The sequence below is a fragment of the Dermacentor albipictus genome, chromosome 1 (assembly GCF_038994185.2).
Source record: "Dermacentor albipictus isolate Rhodes 1998 colony chromosome 1, USDA_Dalb.pri_finalv2, whole genome shotgun sequence".
NCBI lineage: Eukaryota > Metazoa > Arthropoda > Arachnida > Ixodida > Ixodidae > Dermacentor > Dermacentor albipictus.
This window is the reverse complement of record NC_091821.1, coordinates 462,754,851-462,771,152: the sequence shown is the minus strand read 5'-3', so window position 1 is coordinate 462,771,152 and position 16,302 is coordinate 462,754,851. Positions and strand designations below refer to the sequence as shown.

Genomic DNA, 16,302 nt, shown 5'->3' with positions numbered 1-16,302 from the left:
AAGATTTTGCCAAATATGCTGTGAAAGATTGTGTGAAAAGATGTAGTTGTACGACGCAATGAAGAGGTCTATGATCTGTGACAAAAAATTTAGAACAAGGTCCATCCATAAAGAATATACACCCTGCACATGCCTCATGTGCCTCCCCGCTCCAAAACATAGCACCCGAGAGACTGCGATAGAGACAGAAGTCAACCTCCCCCATGACGTCCTTGAAATGAGCGATCGTCAATGCCCGATGCATTTATACAATATTTCCTTCAGTCGAACAGCGCTGCCACTGCTTCCTTATCACGGACAATAGTTAACGATTTAAATAAACAATTCAACGAGACAAAGTACAGCATGCGCTGTGTGCGTGCTCAACAAAGAGTGCTTAGCGTACGACGAACGTCGAGCAACACGAGTATATATGGTCGCCGCGAACGTCTGGGAACGCAGGGGACAGTACCTGTAGCCCACGGTTCCGATTAGTCACGTCTCGTACATTTCCGATCCTCTCCAGGTCGTTCTCGAACCACATACGGTCGCACACTCTGCAAGCAAATCCGAAATGTTTATCCAGAATGTCTCGTCGGAACTTGGCATCCGCACCTTTGAAGTGACAACTAATGACATCTTAGTTGAAATCAAGAAAAAGAAATGGGCATGGGCAGGACATGTAATGAGGAGGGAAGATAACCGATGGTCATTAAGGGTTACGGACTGGATTCCAAGGGAAGGGAAGCGTAGCAGGGGGCGGCAGAAAGTTAGGTGGGCGGATGAGATTAAGAAGTTTGCAGGGACGCCATGGCCACAATTAGTACATGACCGGGGTTGTTGGAGAAATATGGGAGAGGCCTTTGCCCTGCAGTGGGCGTGACCAGGCTGATGATGATGATGATGATGACTCGGTCCATCCGGTACCTCTGCCGCAGTATTGCGCTGCGAGTCTGGCGTCGTTGCTCGTTCGGAGGTGCCCGGGCTCGCGATTGTCGTTTTCGTTCAGCATCGCGCGAACGTTCTTATTCGGTGGTCGTTTCGCGCCGGCGCCGTTTACATTCTCGTTGGTGTTCCCTCCGGCACTCCTCGTACGCGTATTGTTCATTCTTTTTTCAAAAACATCTGTTCTTACCCATGTGCCTGGGACCTCTTTGGGTCCCACGTGTGTCAAGAATAGTTCAAGGGCGCGTTACAGGTTCCAGAGTCCACAGGAATATGTGCCATTGAGCTTGGGCCCTTTATGCACTATCACCAGGATGGCCCACATGATGCTTATCCGCTGTTGACGAACGCCGAACTAACTACGGAAGGTTAGTCATATACAGCTTTCGCGGTAAAAAAAAAAATATATGTGATGGTTGCTTTGATGCAGCTCTTCGACAAACATATCCTGTAGCAGCGCCATTTTCAACCACGAACCCGCTGTCCTAGTGGCTTTGGCGTTGCGCCTCTTTAGGAGCACGAGGGCGCGGGATCGAATCCCAGCCACGGTGGCCGCGTTTCGACGGGGGGCGAAATGCAAAAGACGCCACTGTACCGTGCATTGCGCGCACGTCAAAGAACTCCAGTTGGTCGAACGTAATCCGGAGTCCACCACTACGGCGTGCCTCATAATCATATCGTTGTTTGGGCACGTAAGTCTCGAGAATTTTAATTTTAATCTAACCTTCAGCCGCGGTACCACAGACAAGGGAAAAAAATTACAAACGCAGAGCAATTTATATTGAAGTTTGTCATCCTTTAGCAACAAGTGATAAGCGATTCTGTAGGGGTGCCTGTGGTTCTCAAAGGTACGAGCAAAGTGTGGTTGGTACACGGCATTTCATTATTTTTTTTATTCGGCCTTCATCATAATAAACCAATTGTGGCAGAAAGGCGAACGCATGGCCTCATTTTTGGACTAGGAAAAAGATATGGCCTGTCAGGCTATCACCGGCCGTGTACGAGCCATACATGCACTGAATGCATTCCTACTTCTGAGAGCTGTCACAAGAGAGCACCCCCCTCCCCCCGTACTCACAAAACTTCCCTTGCATAACGGACCTTCGCAAATTACTGCTTGGATTGTTAGACATCTTCAAACTATCGAAAAACTGCAACTACTACAATATTTAAAACGTCGCTATTGCAAGATATCGCAACTCACCATTACCACGACACCAACCCCCTCCCTCGCCCAATGTCCTCCTTGAAAACTTCAAAGAAAAAGACCGGACACCTTGTTTGTCTATAGAGAAGGTGTCAATTAAACTGTCAATATGTATAGAAACCAACTTTTATGGCCATCGTAGTTTAGTGACACTACAGTTGCTGTTTTTCTTCTTCACAGCAAACACTCGCCGAAGCTTAAAGGGACACTAAAGCGAAACAATAAATCAGTTTAGACTAATGAAGCATTTCTTGAGAACCCTGCAGGCAGTCATTTAAAATAGTTTGATTATTAGATGAGGAAATGAAGGTACAAGTATCAGTACTTGAATTTCGCGCCGAAACCCCAGCGCCGGTACGTCAGCGTGACGTCAGGGATTCCAAAGTATGTTTTCGCATTTGGGCCACGTTCGCTAAATAAAGGTTCCCGAAACTTGCCATGTTTAATATTTGGTTCCTTTAGAACACAATGTAGTCGATCTGTACCGCTGTATATAGTTAGTAGGCCCTAGAAGATACCATCAAAATCCAAGACGTCACAACCCCCAGGTGCGGGAACTTAAGTAGGCGTCGCCACCCGTATTTCGTTCTCGCGCTTTTTCTGGCTCACCAAACGTCTTATCGTTGTAAGAGTGGTGTTATTGGTGTTGTATAGCGGTAATTTACTGATGCAGAAGAAATCATTTTTCACTTTAGTGGCCCTTGAAACAAGAACTGTTTATGATGTTTCCAGTCCTCTACGAGTTTCTTGTTCACTTAACAGCGAGACAAGTTGGGCCGCTCCTCACATACGTAGTAGATGGCGCAACGATCTGGTGTATATCTCTGGTATATTTCCACGCGTCTGATAAGAAGCGTCGGCAGGGTTGATAATGATTCCAAAAGAAGGCATATGACAGTGATTTTTTCGTGACAATGACAGTCGCAGAATTCCAGTCAATGTTGTGGCCCGTGTTAAGGTGATGTTCAGCTAGTGCGTTGACGGCGGCGTGTCCTTTAGCTGTGTCATTTTGGTGTTGCTTGATACGCCCTTTGAAGTGGCCTGTTTCTCATATGTACGATGCGTGGTAGTCTTGACAGAGGTACCTTATGCATCACTCCAGGGTGGCGTTCACATTCCAACGGGCCCTTCACGCGGACCAGTTGGCTTCTTTATTTGTACGAGGGCAAGTGTGCGACTTGTATGTGATAATTCTTGAAAATTCTTGCAAGCGTCTCGCTTACACCGGGAGCATAGGGAATGGATGCAGTTTTCCATACTGCGAGTGGATTTGACTCCGGGAGGCTCTGTGGAGTGGCGCTTCTGTTGACGTAGCAGTTCGCGAGGGCAACCGTTACCTGCGAGATGACGTTTTAATTTTTTATATTTGTATGAACAAAGACGGAATGCACGCTTGAGCAAAGAGACTGCCACGGATCGCTTGCGGCCTATGGGATGCACCGAGGCAAAGCTGGGGTACTTGCCCGAATGTGTGAGCTTCATATACACGGTTGTAGAGCGGCAGCCGCAAGAACGTTGAACAAGGACGCCGAGGAAGGCAATTCGTCCGTTGTTTGCTTGTTAAACCGTGAATTCAATTCAACCTTCAATAAAGTTCAGGTGGTCTGGAAACCGTAGAAACCGTTGCACTATTGAGCTGTGGATCACACATAAACAGTCATCTACGTAACGAAGGAAACTTTTTAGAGGCCGCTCGAAGGTAGCCAAAGCTTTTCTCTCGATGACTGCAAGGGCCAGGTTTCCGCATGTCACAGAAACGAAGGCACCCGTGGCTATGCCAAAAACTTGTCTGGAATAGTTCCCATTAAACATGAAGTAAGTGTTGCTAAGGCAGAAATTCAGAAGACGACAAAGATATTCAACCTCGGACGGTGTTCTTGATGATTATTAAGGGGTACTTGGTTATTACACTCAAACTTTGACGAGCGTTTGTTTGCTGGTAAAAATAAAAATGTGTGCCCCTCGCCAGGCAGTGTTCCGACAAACTCTGGACTATGCAGCTGCTGTGTCTAAAAATAAAGAAAGTCACCTGCCGTGGTTGCTCAGTGGCTGTGGTGTTGGGCTGCTGAGCACGAGGTCGCGGGATCGAATCCCGGCCACGGCGGCCGCATTTCGATGGGAGCGAAGTGCGAAAACACCCGTGTACTTAGATTTAGGTGCACGTTAAAGAACTCCAGGTGGTCGAAATTTCCAGAGTCCTCCACTACGGCGTGTCTCATAATCAGAAAGGGGTTTTGGCACGTAAAACCCCATTACTGAAAAAATATAAAACTCGCAGTTTCGCTCGAAAGGCATAGCATCGATTGCGATAGCAAATTAGTAGACAGCTATACGAAGTAACGACAGTAGCTTTATCGGCCGCATAAACTTGGAAACAGTTGCTTACTGACTGAATTAACAGGCATGGTGGCAGCGCGCACAAGCAAAGAGCAACACATCACACTCCATGAGCGCGGCTACTCGCTGTGAAAGCGTTGGTGTGAGCAAGCGCGGCAGCAGCAGCGAGCTAAGTGAACTTCGTGCCGTTTATCGCTCCAACTCAACAGCGGCTAGAACACACAACGCGCACAAAGGCATGAGCCGTCTGCAGATCCCTTTTAGGATGCGGCGCACGCGACCGCGCGCGGCGGTGCAAAGTACGCACTTGTTGGCAGAGTCAAAGCAGTCCCCCCCTCCCCCCCCCCGACCCGCGATGCCTCCCCGCTTTCCTCCGGATATGGCGCGCAACATCGGCATCGCCGAAGGAGTCGCGGCGGCTCAACTGGTAGAGAATCGCACGCGTAATGCGAAGACGTGCGATCGCTGCCTGCGGCAAGTTTTTTTTTATTCCACATTCCTTTCGATTAATTTATCATTTCTTTAATTCACTTAGTAGGTACAAGTAATTTCCCCTATGTTATCCTTTGCGTCAATGTTCGTTGGCTTCTTACGATATATATATATATATATATATATATATATATATATATATATATATATATATATATATATATAACCTGGCCGGGCCCCAGAACTCTGGGAAGAAAAGTTAAAACTTTCCGCCTATGTTGCGCGCCATATATGGAGGAAAGCGGGGAGGCATCGCGGGTCGGGGAGGGGGGTGGGCTGCTTTGACTTTTTTGAGCCGCCGCGACTTCGGCATCGCCGAAGTGGGGGAGGGGGGAATGTGCCTGCTCTGTCCGGAAAACTCCGTAGGGGGTTCGGGCTTCGGAATCCCTCCGTAGTCGCCGCGCATGGCGCGTGAGGTTGAGCCGCGATCGTCAGTTCCCCTTGCGCCCGGTCGCGAAATATGCAGTTGCTGCCGGAGCACAGCGCCGCCTTCCCTCCCACACATCCCCCCACGGCCTTTCGCGCGACGGAAGACGGCGCGTTTATTCGCCGCTTTCTTCGTCGCGCGCGCCAGACTGAGCCGCGATCGTCAACTTTCCTCATGTGCTTTCATTCGCACATGCAGCATACGCCGCGCGGCCACGGTGTTGTCGCCCTTGGATTTTATACTGAACTTCACGGCGACTGCGACAATGCGCCTGGAGCGTCCATATACTTGCTATCGCAACGAAATTTTCAGCAGAATGTGACGTATTGTACTAATCTGATTTTGTTCTTATAAACAGTTTGCATGCGAAGCCCCCCGGTGATCGTATCGCCTGCGCAGGACCAGATGCGCTACCGGCTCAAGCCGAACATGGACTACCCGCTTATCTGGAGCGAGGTGGTCTCCAAGCTGCACAAGCTCCAGGAAGAAATCAAGTTCGAGGACTTCCTGGTCAACGACACCTCGCTCGGGGAGGTGTTCATCGGCTTCGCGCGCGAGCGAAAGATGGTGGACTTCGGCGACAACCAGATTCGCTACTACGAAAAGGACGCGCCGCCGGGAATCGCTACCGTACCGATCGTGGCGTAGCGCGCACGATAATTAAACGCCAACCTGCTATAGCTGAGGGGCGCACGCCGTCAGTGACGTTTCTGTGACCTCATTGATTATCACACTTCGTTTACTGCTGATGCTAAACAGCGTACTGTGGCTGGCGTTGTCGTTTCATTGCCATAAGGAGTTCACCTCGAAGAGAACAGAAAAGTGGAATTTTTTTCTTGCAAGTTCGAGAAAGCTTATTAAAATATTTTATCATGCCGATCGATAAAGTCGAGGACCGACCTCCACATCCTTCGTAAATTACTGTGCGAAGGGCAGCTTAGCTAGGGAGACCTATCGACTTTATTTTACCATTAAATATGTGACTAAGCACTGATTATTGAGGTTGCTCACGTATACAGTTATATGGTATGAATGGCATCGCGGTATATGTTTCCTATACTGTTTGTTTGCTGTATATGCTGTATACTGTTTGTTTGCTGTGTTTACTGCATATGTTTGCTATACTGTATATGTTTGCTATGATTTGCTGTACCTTTCATTTATTTTAATGCACGTATCATTCTTGGCCTACTTCAGCAAATTTAAGTCTATCCATCCAGTCTCTACGCCCCTCTCCGACGAAGACAGCAGGTCGACGCTTTATCGCTTTGCAGCGAGTGCCATCGGTCACCGAGATTCTCAGCACGCACTGGCGCGCCACGCATCTCGGAGGGAAGCACGAAACAGAAGGCCGACCGCAGCGCACGGCTCGTACGTGACGCGTTTCCTAAGCGGTCGTATTGTGTGTCGCTACATTGTGCTTGAATGTGAAACATTATCGCACTAACGTGTACAGTCTCATCGTGAGATGGTTTCCGGTAGAATTTTTTTCAGTTCTAGCACAGCTACGGAAACTTCATATTTGACACGCGGGCCATAGGCGACGAGTGCGTAAGTTTCAATGTGCGCATTTGACGTAGTTATGCAGTAGAAACACGTTGTTTCAGTGCAGACGAAACCCTTACGATAGCCGGAACACTCTCCGCAACAGTCTTCGTGGCGTTACGGTAATCCAGCCAAAGTGTTGAACCAATGTCCCTACTTCCTGGCATTCCCAGCGTATTGCAGCACGGCGGAGCCATTTTTGTTTTGGGGTCATTCTAAAGTTGTTATAGCTGCGGGTGACGTCCGCAGTGGAACGAAGGTGCTATGAGGCGTAATAGTAGAAAATTGCGTCGGGCGAGTTTCGACCGCACGAAGTTCAACGAGCGCCCAATTGCTCGTTACATAAGCGTTCTTTTTTTTTTTTGCATTCAGCCCATATCGGAATGCGCCCGCCGGGACCGGGAATCGGTCGCGCGACCTCGCAATCAGCAGCACAACGCCGTGGCCTTAGTGGAAGCTATGCAGTGAGCAAACACCTTCGACACAGAGAAACAAAACGATCAGTCGTGCCACAGAGCACAACATTGTTGCTTCGATGTCCTCCTCACCCGCCACCGTGGCCGTGCAGCACATCGATGCACCTTAGCACCGCAATACGGTAGCGCCGTATGCAGTGGCGGCCAGTGAATACAAAAAAGGACGGAGTTCCGGAAGTCCTACGCGAAAGGGAAAATGAGACAGTGTAGACAGAATCCTTCATTTTCTCATTGCCTCATTTTCCCTTTATTAATTGCTTCTCTCCACCTTGCGGGCTTCCGCACAACTATTACGCGCAACTATTAGACTACATGTATCGAGGACCAAATCCTAGAAATCTCCTTGGCAATACGCAGAAATATATGGTATACGTCAATATACGTCATATGGTAGCTACGCGCGGCCGCGTAGCTACCATATGACGTCATAACAGCTGCAAAAGCGGAGGCTCAACTCGTGCGCTCGCTTGCGGCCGCGTAGCTACATAGCCGGGTCTCAGCTCGTGCGCTCGCCTGCATGAGTTGTTTCTTCGTCTAGCCGAACCAAATATAGCCAAGCAACAGCAGTTCACCAGGCTAAACAGTGGTTCAACAACTAAAATAATGGCTAGTATTCGTCGCATCCTGGGCTTAACCTTAGCTAAGCCACAGCCATTTTTTTTACTACACAATTCGCGTCGCGCATACACTGAGATTACGCAAGGCTCGGTGACAACAGACAGCGGATGGAACCATCGATATGTCATTCAAGAAACTTCCGATGCATGCAGGCGCGTCGTGCGCTGAATGATAGGATAGGATAGGAATAAACTTTATTTATCCAGCAGTTGATGATGTTTGTGCCCGGGGCTAGGCTGCCAGCGCTGAATGATAACATTTGTTTTTATTTTTTTATTTATTAGTTACCTGCATCGTCCCGTATAGGGAATTACAGCAAGGAGGTTACAAGCTTGATGAAATACATGAACAAATTATTTCAATGCGTGGAAAAAAGCATCACTTTCTGTGATGTACACAATGCTCGATGGCAAACCGTTCCAATCTCGAACAGTTCTAACAAAAAAGGAATAAGGGAAGACGTCACCCCTACAAGAAAATTCCCTGACTTTCAAACAGTGGTCAAATCGCTTAGATATGTAGTGTGGTGCCTGGATATATTTTTCGCAGTTTATACCTGTTTTGGAATAATAAATATCATGTAAAAATTTTAATCAGAAATGCCTTCTACGATCCTTCAGCTCTTGCAATTTACGTTTAAGTTTGCTTTCTGTCATGCTACGCTGCCGCCTATAGTTATACAAGAACAAATCTAACTGCCCTTTTCTGGATTTTTTCTAATTCATTTATAAGTTCCGATGCGTGTGGGTCCCAACACATCCATATTCAAGTATTTAACGTACGTGATTGAAGTACAGAAAAGCAGTCACTCGAGAGAGAGAGAAGAACTTTCTTGAAAAATACCTGCAGAATCGGTTAGGCTCCCTCCACTCAGGGAGGACAAGCTTTTACCGCGACGCGGCCACTACGTCAGTCTCGTGCGTTGTGCTCCTCGAGGTCTTGGTCCCTCGCTACTTCCGCGGGTCCGAGAGAGCTGCCGCCTGCTTCCTGGGGGTGCTGCCCCCCTTCTCCTCGGTTTCGCTCGGTCGCTGCCTCTCTAGAGCTGCCGAGACCTGCTGGTAGGCCTTGAGTTGTCTCTTGATCACAGCTCCTCGTTGCAGCCTCTAGCTGCGGCGGGATCGTCGTCTTCTCGCTGGCTTCTCGCGGCTTTACGCTTCAGTCCCAAAGGATGTGAGTCGCGGTGGCTCTCTCCTTCGCGCACAGTCTACACACGTCACTCGCGTACACACTCGGACACGCGTGCTTAGCTAGCACCGGGGTGAGCAGGGTCTGTAACTGTCTGTATAACACTGCCTTCTTCCGGGTAAGACCCGGATGAGGTGACGGCATAGTCTGTCTGTTCAGTCTGTACCACTTCACTATTTCGTTGAAGGTGGTCATCCTGTCCTTGGCCCTGCACTGCGACCAACACTCCGAGTCTGCCGCGCTTGCAGCTGCGCGGTTGGTGAGTCCTCGCGCGGCCGAGTTGGCCTTCTCGTTGTGGTTCACGTTCCTGCGTTCCGACACGTCACTGCCCATGTGGGCCGGAAACCGCTTGATCACCACAGCGCTTTTGCGTCCGATGTCTTCGGCCTTGCGCAGTATGCGCGCGGCCTCACTACATACCCTACCCTTGGCGTAGTTCTTCACTGCCGTTCTAGAGTCACACGACACTGTAGTGCATCCGGGGTCGGAGACGGCCAAGGCGACGGCCACCTCCTCCGCCCGGTGCGCCTCTCGAGTCCGGACGCTCGCCTCGGTCTTCGTTGCACCCGTCGATGCCCCGACAGCCACCGCCGCGTATGCGTCGCTGTTCCATCGATACTCCGCCGCGTCCACGTAGACGGCGCCTTCTTCTCTGGCGTGGAAGTCCACGAGAGCCCTGGCCCTCGCCAACCTCCGCTCCTTGTCGCGCTCGGGGTTCACGTTCCTCGGGACAGGGATCACTCGAGAAACATAAACAAGTAAACGTGTCAAATGCCGAATCAAAATTAATAGGGAAAATGATTGGTTAGGTAGTTTTATATCATAGCGCAACCAAACGTCCTTGCGTAACCAAAAGGCCTCACCCTGCTTGCGCTGTTATTTAACATATTGTCGTTTTCTAAGCCCGGTGGCTTGCTTGAAGCTTGCCTCACTTCCCTGAAGCTTCCCTCGCTTCTTCCTCACGTCGTATTAGCGGCTGATAACTTTGGCCAACTTAATACCTCATGTATGCCTTACTGTAGAAGGAAAACTGTGAAACTGGCGCCCTGCGGTACAGAACGGGTCAGAGCTATGCGATAGATCCCAACTTCTTTTTTTCTATCAAGACTTATCGCGCACCCAACGTTCATGAAGGTGCACCCCTCTATTAGAACGAGAGCGAACGCTTTTTCGAATCAGTCACTTAAGCCGAATCAGGTTCGGCCAGTTATGCCGAATCACAGTTAAGCGCGCGTTTTCTCCTCGTTTGTAGTGACTGCGCTCAAGTGGCTGTCCGTGCCCCTGAAGAGTACTACATACGCCGGTCGCGCGCTTTATTTTGGAGGTAATCTCCGCCGTGCTCAAGCTATATCTTCCCACGCGCTCAATATTCGGGTTGGATGGAGGTCACGTGATCAAACACGCGCTTAATTTGGAAGGAGAGTGCGCGTCTTTTCCTCTACCACTGCCGTATACCTGCGAATGACTGTGCGCGGCGGACACTTACGCGGCTCGCGGGCCCTATCTAATCGTGGGCAATCATTGGTGGTCGCAATGATCCCGGGTGAGCAGGGACGGCTGCTAACCTCATGCGCGCTATCTTCCAACCCGGGCTGTCTTTCTGCGCCGCTAGTGTTGCAGATCGCGTAGTCTAACTTCAGAGTGAGTGGTAATTGGAGATCGCTGACAGAGGACGTTTTGCAATGAGCATAAAAATAGACACATGAAGATGATGAATATAAATTGAGGAGTCGCGGTGAATATTGCGGCTTCATGAACCGTTCGTCCCCGCTGCAGGCACTCTTCATAATGCCAGCGTGGTGGCAGCGAGTGTTCGTATAGTCATCCAGTGAGATATTCGCAGGTTTATACATAGTCCGTGCATTACACTATGCTTGTTATCTTAATTAGTAAGTGAATGTGTACTACAATTTATATGGCCGATAAAACTACAGACTCGTGTGAGGGCCGCACTTTCTTGTCACGATTTTGAGGAGCCTCACATGGGAGCGGGCCATTCGACCCAATTTATCCAGCTACCTGTGTTATATCCTCCGTTAACCGCCACAATCGCTTCATCTCGCCATATAGTAGCGATGCGCGAAAGCAGGTTGCGCGCGAAAATTGCCTGTTGAGCGTGACCCGCATCAGTGAACCGAAGGCGATTGCTTCTCGCTTGGACTTCTTTTTAATATTGGCTGTCAAGTTTGAGGTGCGGCCCTTCGTTTTATTCGGGATCAAAAAAGAAAGCAAAGCAATTTGAAGCGAGGTAAACATACAGCAACATAGTCATTCTCTAGGCATGTGCTATCCATACCATTAGAAGTAATTGTCACTTGGCTACCTCCTCTTCTTTGAAAAATATAATAAACTTTTACCTGTGTATATACTTAAATATATTGTGTCGGTGCAGGGTGTTCACGGTGCAAATTTAAAAAGAAACGTTGAAGTGAGAAAATACGGATGAGGTAGCTGCCGCTAGTGCTTCTAACGCGCTTGTCCTCCTATTGTCAGGATTTGCAGAAATAAAGCGAAAGTATGAATGGTAAGCTTTTAGCCACAATAAAATTTCAAGTGAAAACGTCGAAGCAACTCAAAAGGAACCTCAGGTGGTGGTGGGTAACTCAACTCTGGTACTCACACTTTAAGAGGGGAGGCTTCGGCATCGCCGGAGTCTCGGGCCCCACCCTATAGTCGGCACCTATGGAAGGAGCCATCCTGTCTCACGAACAGCTGCGGGGAAAACAGCTAGGTCGGTATTGCTTGGTGGTCGCTTTTGTGGATATTTTCGATTTAGTGCGATTTTGCGTGACTCGGCACCATACGCGTCCGCGTTTAGGCCGACATTGTTTCTAGCGCTGTGCCACGTTCGCTATCGTTACACCTAAGCAAGGGCGCCGTTGGCCGTATGTACTTCGTCGAATCCAGTGCCAAGTCTCGAGAAATTTCGGAAGTCCCTGAGAGTGATCGCTCGAGAATACCGCCTCTGTAGGACGACGCATCCAGCTTGTGTTGTTTGAGCCCATGAAGCGATTGGCGCTGGGTTGCATGTCTCTCAACGACAGTCGTGCCATAATCCAGTGTGGCGGGAAACCGCTAGGCATTCCACAAGCGACACACGGAACTTGTGTTCCAGGCGAACGACAGCAACTAGTGTTTCATACTTGGTCGCATCACAATCGGGCATATAGTCTCTCAGCGTTCGTCCTCCGACACTCTAGCCTTTGTGCAGCGAATTGCTATACGCAGAAATGAAGCGGCACAAAAAAGCGGCAGTTCTTTATAAAAGACCATGGAGAACAGGATTAAAACGAAAGTTGGGATCATTATAATTGGGCCAGTGTGTCTTTCAGTATTTGCCATAAACCCACTGACGTTACAAACGATTGGTGTGCCCTAGCTGTTCTTTATTTTCGGCAATGCAGTTGTACCCGCGCGTTTTATCGCCTTTGCATCAAGAAGAATGCAGCCCCATACACGATCTGACTTTCAGGCTTGACTTACATGACGGGACGCAGTGCCGATTTAGTCCGAGGACGACCGTGAATCCTGCAGGCGGCAACAACTGACGCCAGTAGCACTTCGTCTCCGCGGTGTTCTTGAGTGTGGCGTGATTCGGTGGCGCTGAGTTACTGTCATGCTCATCCGTTGGCTGGATCGGCAATCCATCCGGCCATGTTAATTCCTCTTTATTCCCAAAACTCCGTTGCCAACATGGCAATGCGAACATCGAGGCAATGCGAACAGGAGCGGCGGAAGGAGGAAGTACAGCAGACGGCGCGCCGGGCGCTCCGCCTATTAGCGACTCCAAGGAAATGCTCGCTACCTGGCGGCCTCACCGAGAAGCAGCCGATCCAGGTTCAGGATTGAAGTGAAAAATGGTGTTCTATCACGGCATGCGCTGAATGCCTCATAATTCTCAAATTGTCGTGATGCCGGCGCGCACAAACCCGAAAATGAACAAAGAATGACGGCGAAAGACTTTTGTTGTGTACTATCATGCCTGTAATCGCAGTGGAAAGACATCAATGTGTGAGTTCATCGTTTCTAGAGAGAAGCAGATGACGCACATCGAAGAGCGACTTGAATAATTAAAAAGCTTCCGCATTGGGAAAAAGTGACCGATACCATACCTGTTTCGAAGCACTTCACACAGGTCCACTTCTCTATATTGCTGTTTTTTGTTTACTTATTTTAAATATCTTTCTGGCGTTTCAAATCGTGGAGCGTACTTTATCCAGGCAGGCGCTTTGATAAAATATAGTGATGCATAATTAAGCTTCATTTGGTTTTTCTTGTTTTATAGTTTTCTGCCTTGGCATTACTGTTACTTATTCTTTAAGCATCAAGGATATTGTCGCTCGTGTACTTTTGTCCGCAGGCACGGTAGCATAGAATGATAACTGCCTTGGAAGGTCTGAAATGGATCACGACATAGGTTATGCCACGAAGCGACATATCGTTTTGCAGCCGAGGTGTCTCGGACTAGTTTTCAGCGTTTCGCGATGTGCGTAGGCAAAAACGATGACGGCTTTTTAACTCTTTCCGTACCGCGCCCATTGTTCGTCGTTAGCCCACTAAAGATAGTTTGAAACGCCGGTTTCGAGACCTTCCACGCCGTTCACGGACACACTGCGCTATCGGACGTAAAGGAGAACAATATATTGTAAGCACTATTAATGTATACTTCATCGTTTTCATTTGTACATAGCCATCATCATCTTCCCTGTTCTTCGACTTCTTCGCGCATGAGCTGGGGCGTTTCCTTTTTTGGGGAGGGGGAATGAAAAGCGCTTGACAACTTGGCGCCACGGGGCTCCTCGCGTTCTTCTGAGTGACCGTGGCAAGGCGTTTATTTCCCAAGTTCTCGAGGAAGTTCTGCGGGCCGCTGATACCGTCCACAAATCTACTTCTACCTATCATCTGCGAACCAATGGCCTTACTGAGCGCTTCTACCATAAGCCGTCTGACATGATTTCCATATACATCCGTCCTGACCACACTGACTGGGATAAAATTCTTCCTTTTGTGACATTCGCATATAATACTGCTATTCAACGGACTACCGGCTACAGCCCTTTCTTCCTTGTGTATGGACGATCTCCTTCCACCACATTCGACAGACAATTCTTTTTAGCACCTTCTTCGCCTAACGCGTCCCCTCCAGAGGATATTGCTGCCCGAGTTGCACATTACTGTCAAATCGCCCGGCAAAGCACAGAAGCTACCCAAGCTGAGCGCAAACGTCGCTGCGACAACAAATGCCATGACCTCCGTTTCCACCCTGGAGACCAAGTCCTGCTTTGGACTCCAGTCTGTACTCCAGGCCTCTGTAAGAAGTTCCGTCAACGCTACAGTGGTCCATACACCGTCGTGCAGCAAATATCTGCAGTGAACTATCTCGTTCGCCCAGTACACTCCGTCGCTGACCGGCACCGCCGGAATGCCGAAATTATTCACCTCTCGCGGATGACGTACTTCACTCCCCGTTTAGATCATCTCTAATCTGCGGCCAGGCTGGCCGCCTCCACGACGGAGGGAAGTTAGTGTAAGCACTATTAATGTATACCTCGTCGTTTTCGTTTGTGCATAGCCATCATCTTTCCTGTTCTTCGCGCATGAGCTGAGGCGTTTCCTTTCTTTTATAATAGGAAGCGCTTGACAGCTTGGTCGGTCTCGGTCTTATAGTATTCTTATTTTCTAAGCAGTTCGATTTATTTCCCAAGAAGCGGTAATTTTTGAACGCGCTCCGAGGTTTCGCGATCGTCTAAGTAGGAAGCAAAAATGGAGGCCTCCGGGAGCGGCGCGTGCGCTTTGAAAGATCGCAGATCTCGTGATTCCGCTGCGTGTGCAACTCATTTTATCGATGGATGGAGCAGCAGCTGGTCTGAGGATGCTGCCTTTTCGACGAACGTAGACACTGAGGACGACGACGATGAAAACCAGCCCGGAACACCCATGCTAAAACTCTTCCACTTACTAGTTCCTGCCCATGTGCTATGTATTCATTTGATTTGGGTGCCTGGTCATAAAGGTTTGTTTTTTAATGAAACTGCCGATTCACTGGCACATGCATCACTAGCCGGCCCTGTTCTTCCTATTCTACCAGTGACAGCACAGATCACGGCGGCAAGATTTCGGATGAGATCAATTAGATCAGCCTTATCAAACCCACATTTGACAGCTTCTCCGGAGTATAAATACCTGGCATTTCCCTGGCATAGCGATTCTTGTTATACAAAGATGCTTGAGGTCTGCCTCACCAAATTACGCTGCCGCATTCCCTCCCTAAATTTCTATTTACACAGGTCGGGTTTGGTTCCCTCTCCCCTTTGTTCTTTTTTTGAGGAGGAGGAGACGATACAGCACTTTCTTCTATCTTGTCGCCGCTTTGCTGCGTTAAGAAAAAGATTGTTGGAGATGCCGTTTAGAAGAATTGGCCTGGACTTGACAGAACCTGCAATTCTTTCGTTCGGGGCGTCCACTTTGGGTTTCAGCCACAGGGATGCATGCTTCGCTGTCCAAACATTCCTTACAGAATCTAAACGAATGCCCTGCGAAATTCTATTTTTATTATTACTTTTAAATTAAATATTTCTCATTCAACAGCACCTTCCTGATTTTATTTTGGCCGGTTATTCAACCCTATTCAATGCTATTCCCATAGATATTAGGAAATTTATGCTATATATTATTTTGGAATAATCCATCCATTTCTTGGCCAATCCCCCATCGTGGGTAGGAGCCACACGTGCCACAGGCTACAACAACAACAACAACAACAATTGGCGGCCGCAGCGCGGCATGCCAAACTGCAGTTCTTGCAGTTAACTTTTTGTAGTGTAATAATACCTGTTCAATGAAAAATTTTCATATTTTTCGGAGATGGTGCCTATTAGACGGTAATACATTTTGTATGTCTCGTAAACTTTGTTACATATTTTTCTCAGTAGATACAAGTGTGTCGTTGCAAACATTGTTCATCCCACGATCTTGATTCTGGCAATTTATATCTTTTTATGGCACGCATTTCGTTAATAAAACTTCTATGCAAGAAAAGTACATTCATTCTGCTTTTCGTTTACGTATTACATAAAAGATTCAGTGCAGTA

General features: G+C 48.5%; 2 protein-coding genes across 3 annotated transcripts in view; one reads left to right on the top strand and one right to left on the bottom strand.

Annotated features, from left to right (window-relative positions):
• LOC135902778 (phospholipid-transporting ATPase ABCA3-like) overlaps nt 1-6,150 on the top strand; it is a 173,572-nt gene extending 167,422 nt beyond the window's left edge. Inside the window, exon 26 of the mRNA XM_065433016.2 lies at nt 5,787-6,150. Coding sequence (XP_065289088.2) covers nt 5,787-6,035 — 249 coding nt within the window. The 3' untranslated portion in view covers nt 6,036-6,150. The remainder of the gene's footprint in view (nt 1-5,786) is intronic.
• A 2,200-nt stretch (nt 6,151-8,350) lies between these two features.
• LOC135902835 (uncharacterized) lies at nt 8,351-12,825 on the bottom strand. 2 transcript variants are annotated; one of them, XM_070537737.1, is made up of 3 exons: nt 12,695-12,825; nt 11,832-11,923; nt 8,351-9,951 (listed from the first exon to the last, which is right to left on the bottom strand). In XM_070537737.1, exons 2-3 carry the CDS (start codon nt 11,905-11,907, stop codon nt 9,182-9,184), a joined length of 846 nt encoding a protein of 281 aa, XP_070393838.1. In that variant the 5' UTR covers nt 11,908-11,923; nt 12,695-12,825; the 3' UTR covers nt 8,351-9,181. The 2 variants fall into 2 exon arrangements, with proteins under 2 accessions (XP_070393838.1, XP_065289174.2); XM_065433102.2 differs by having other exon boundaries at nt 11,832-12,825.
• Between the last annotated feature and the right edge of the window lie 3,477 nt (nt 12,826-16,302).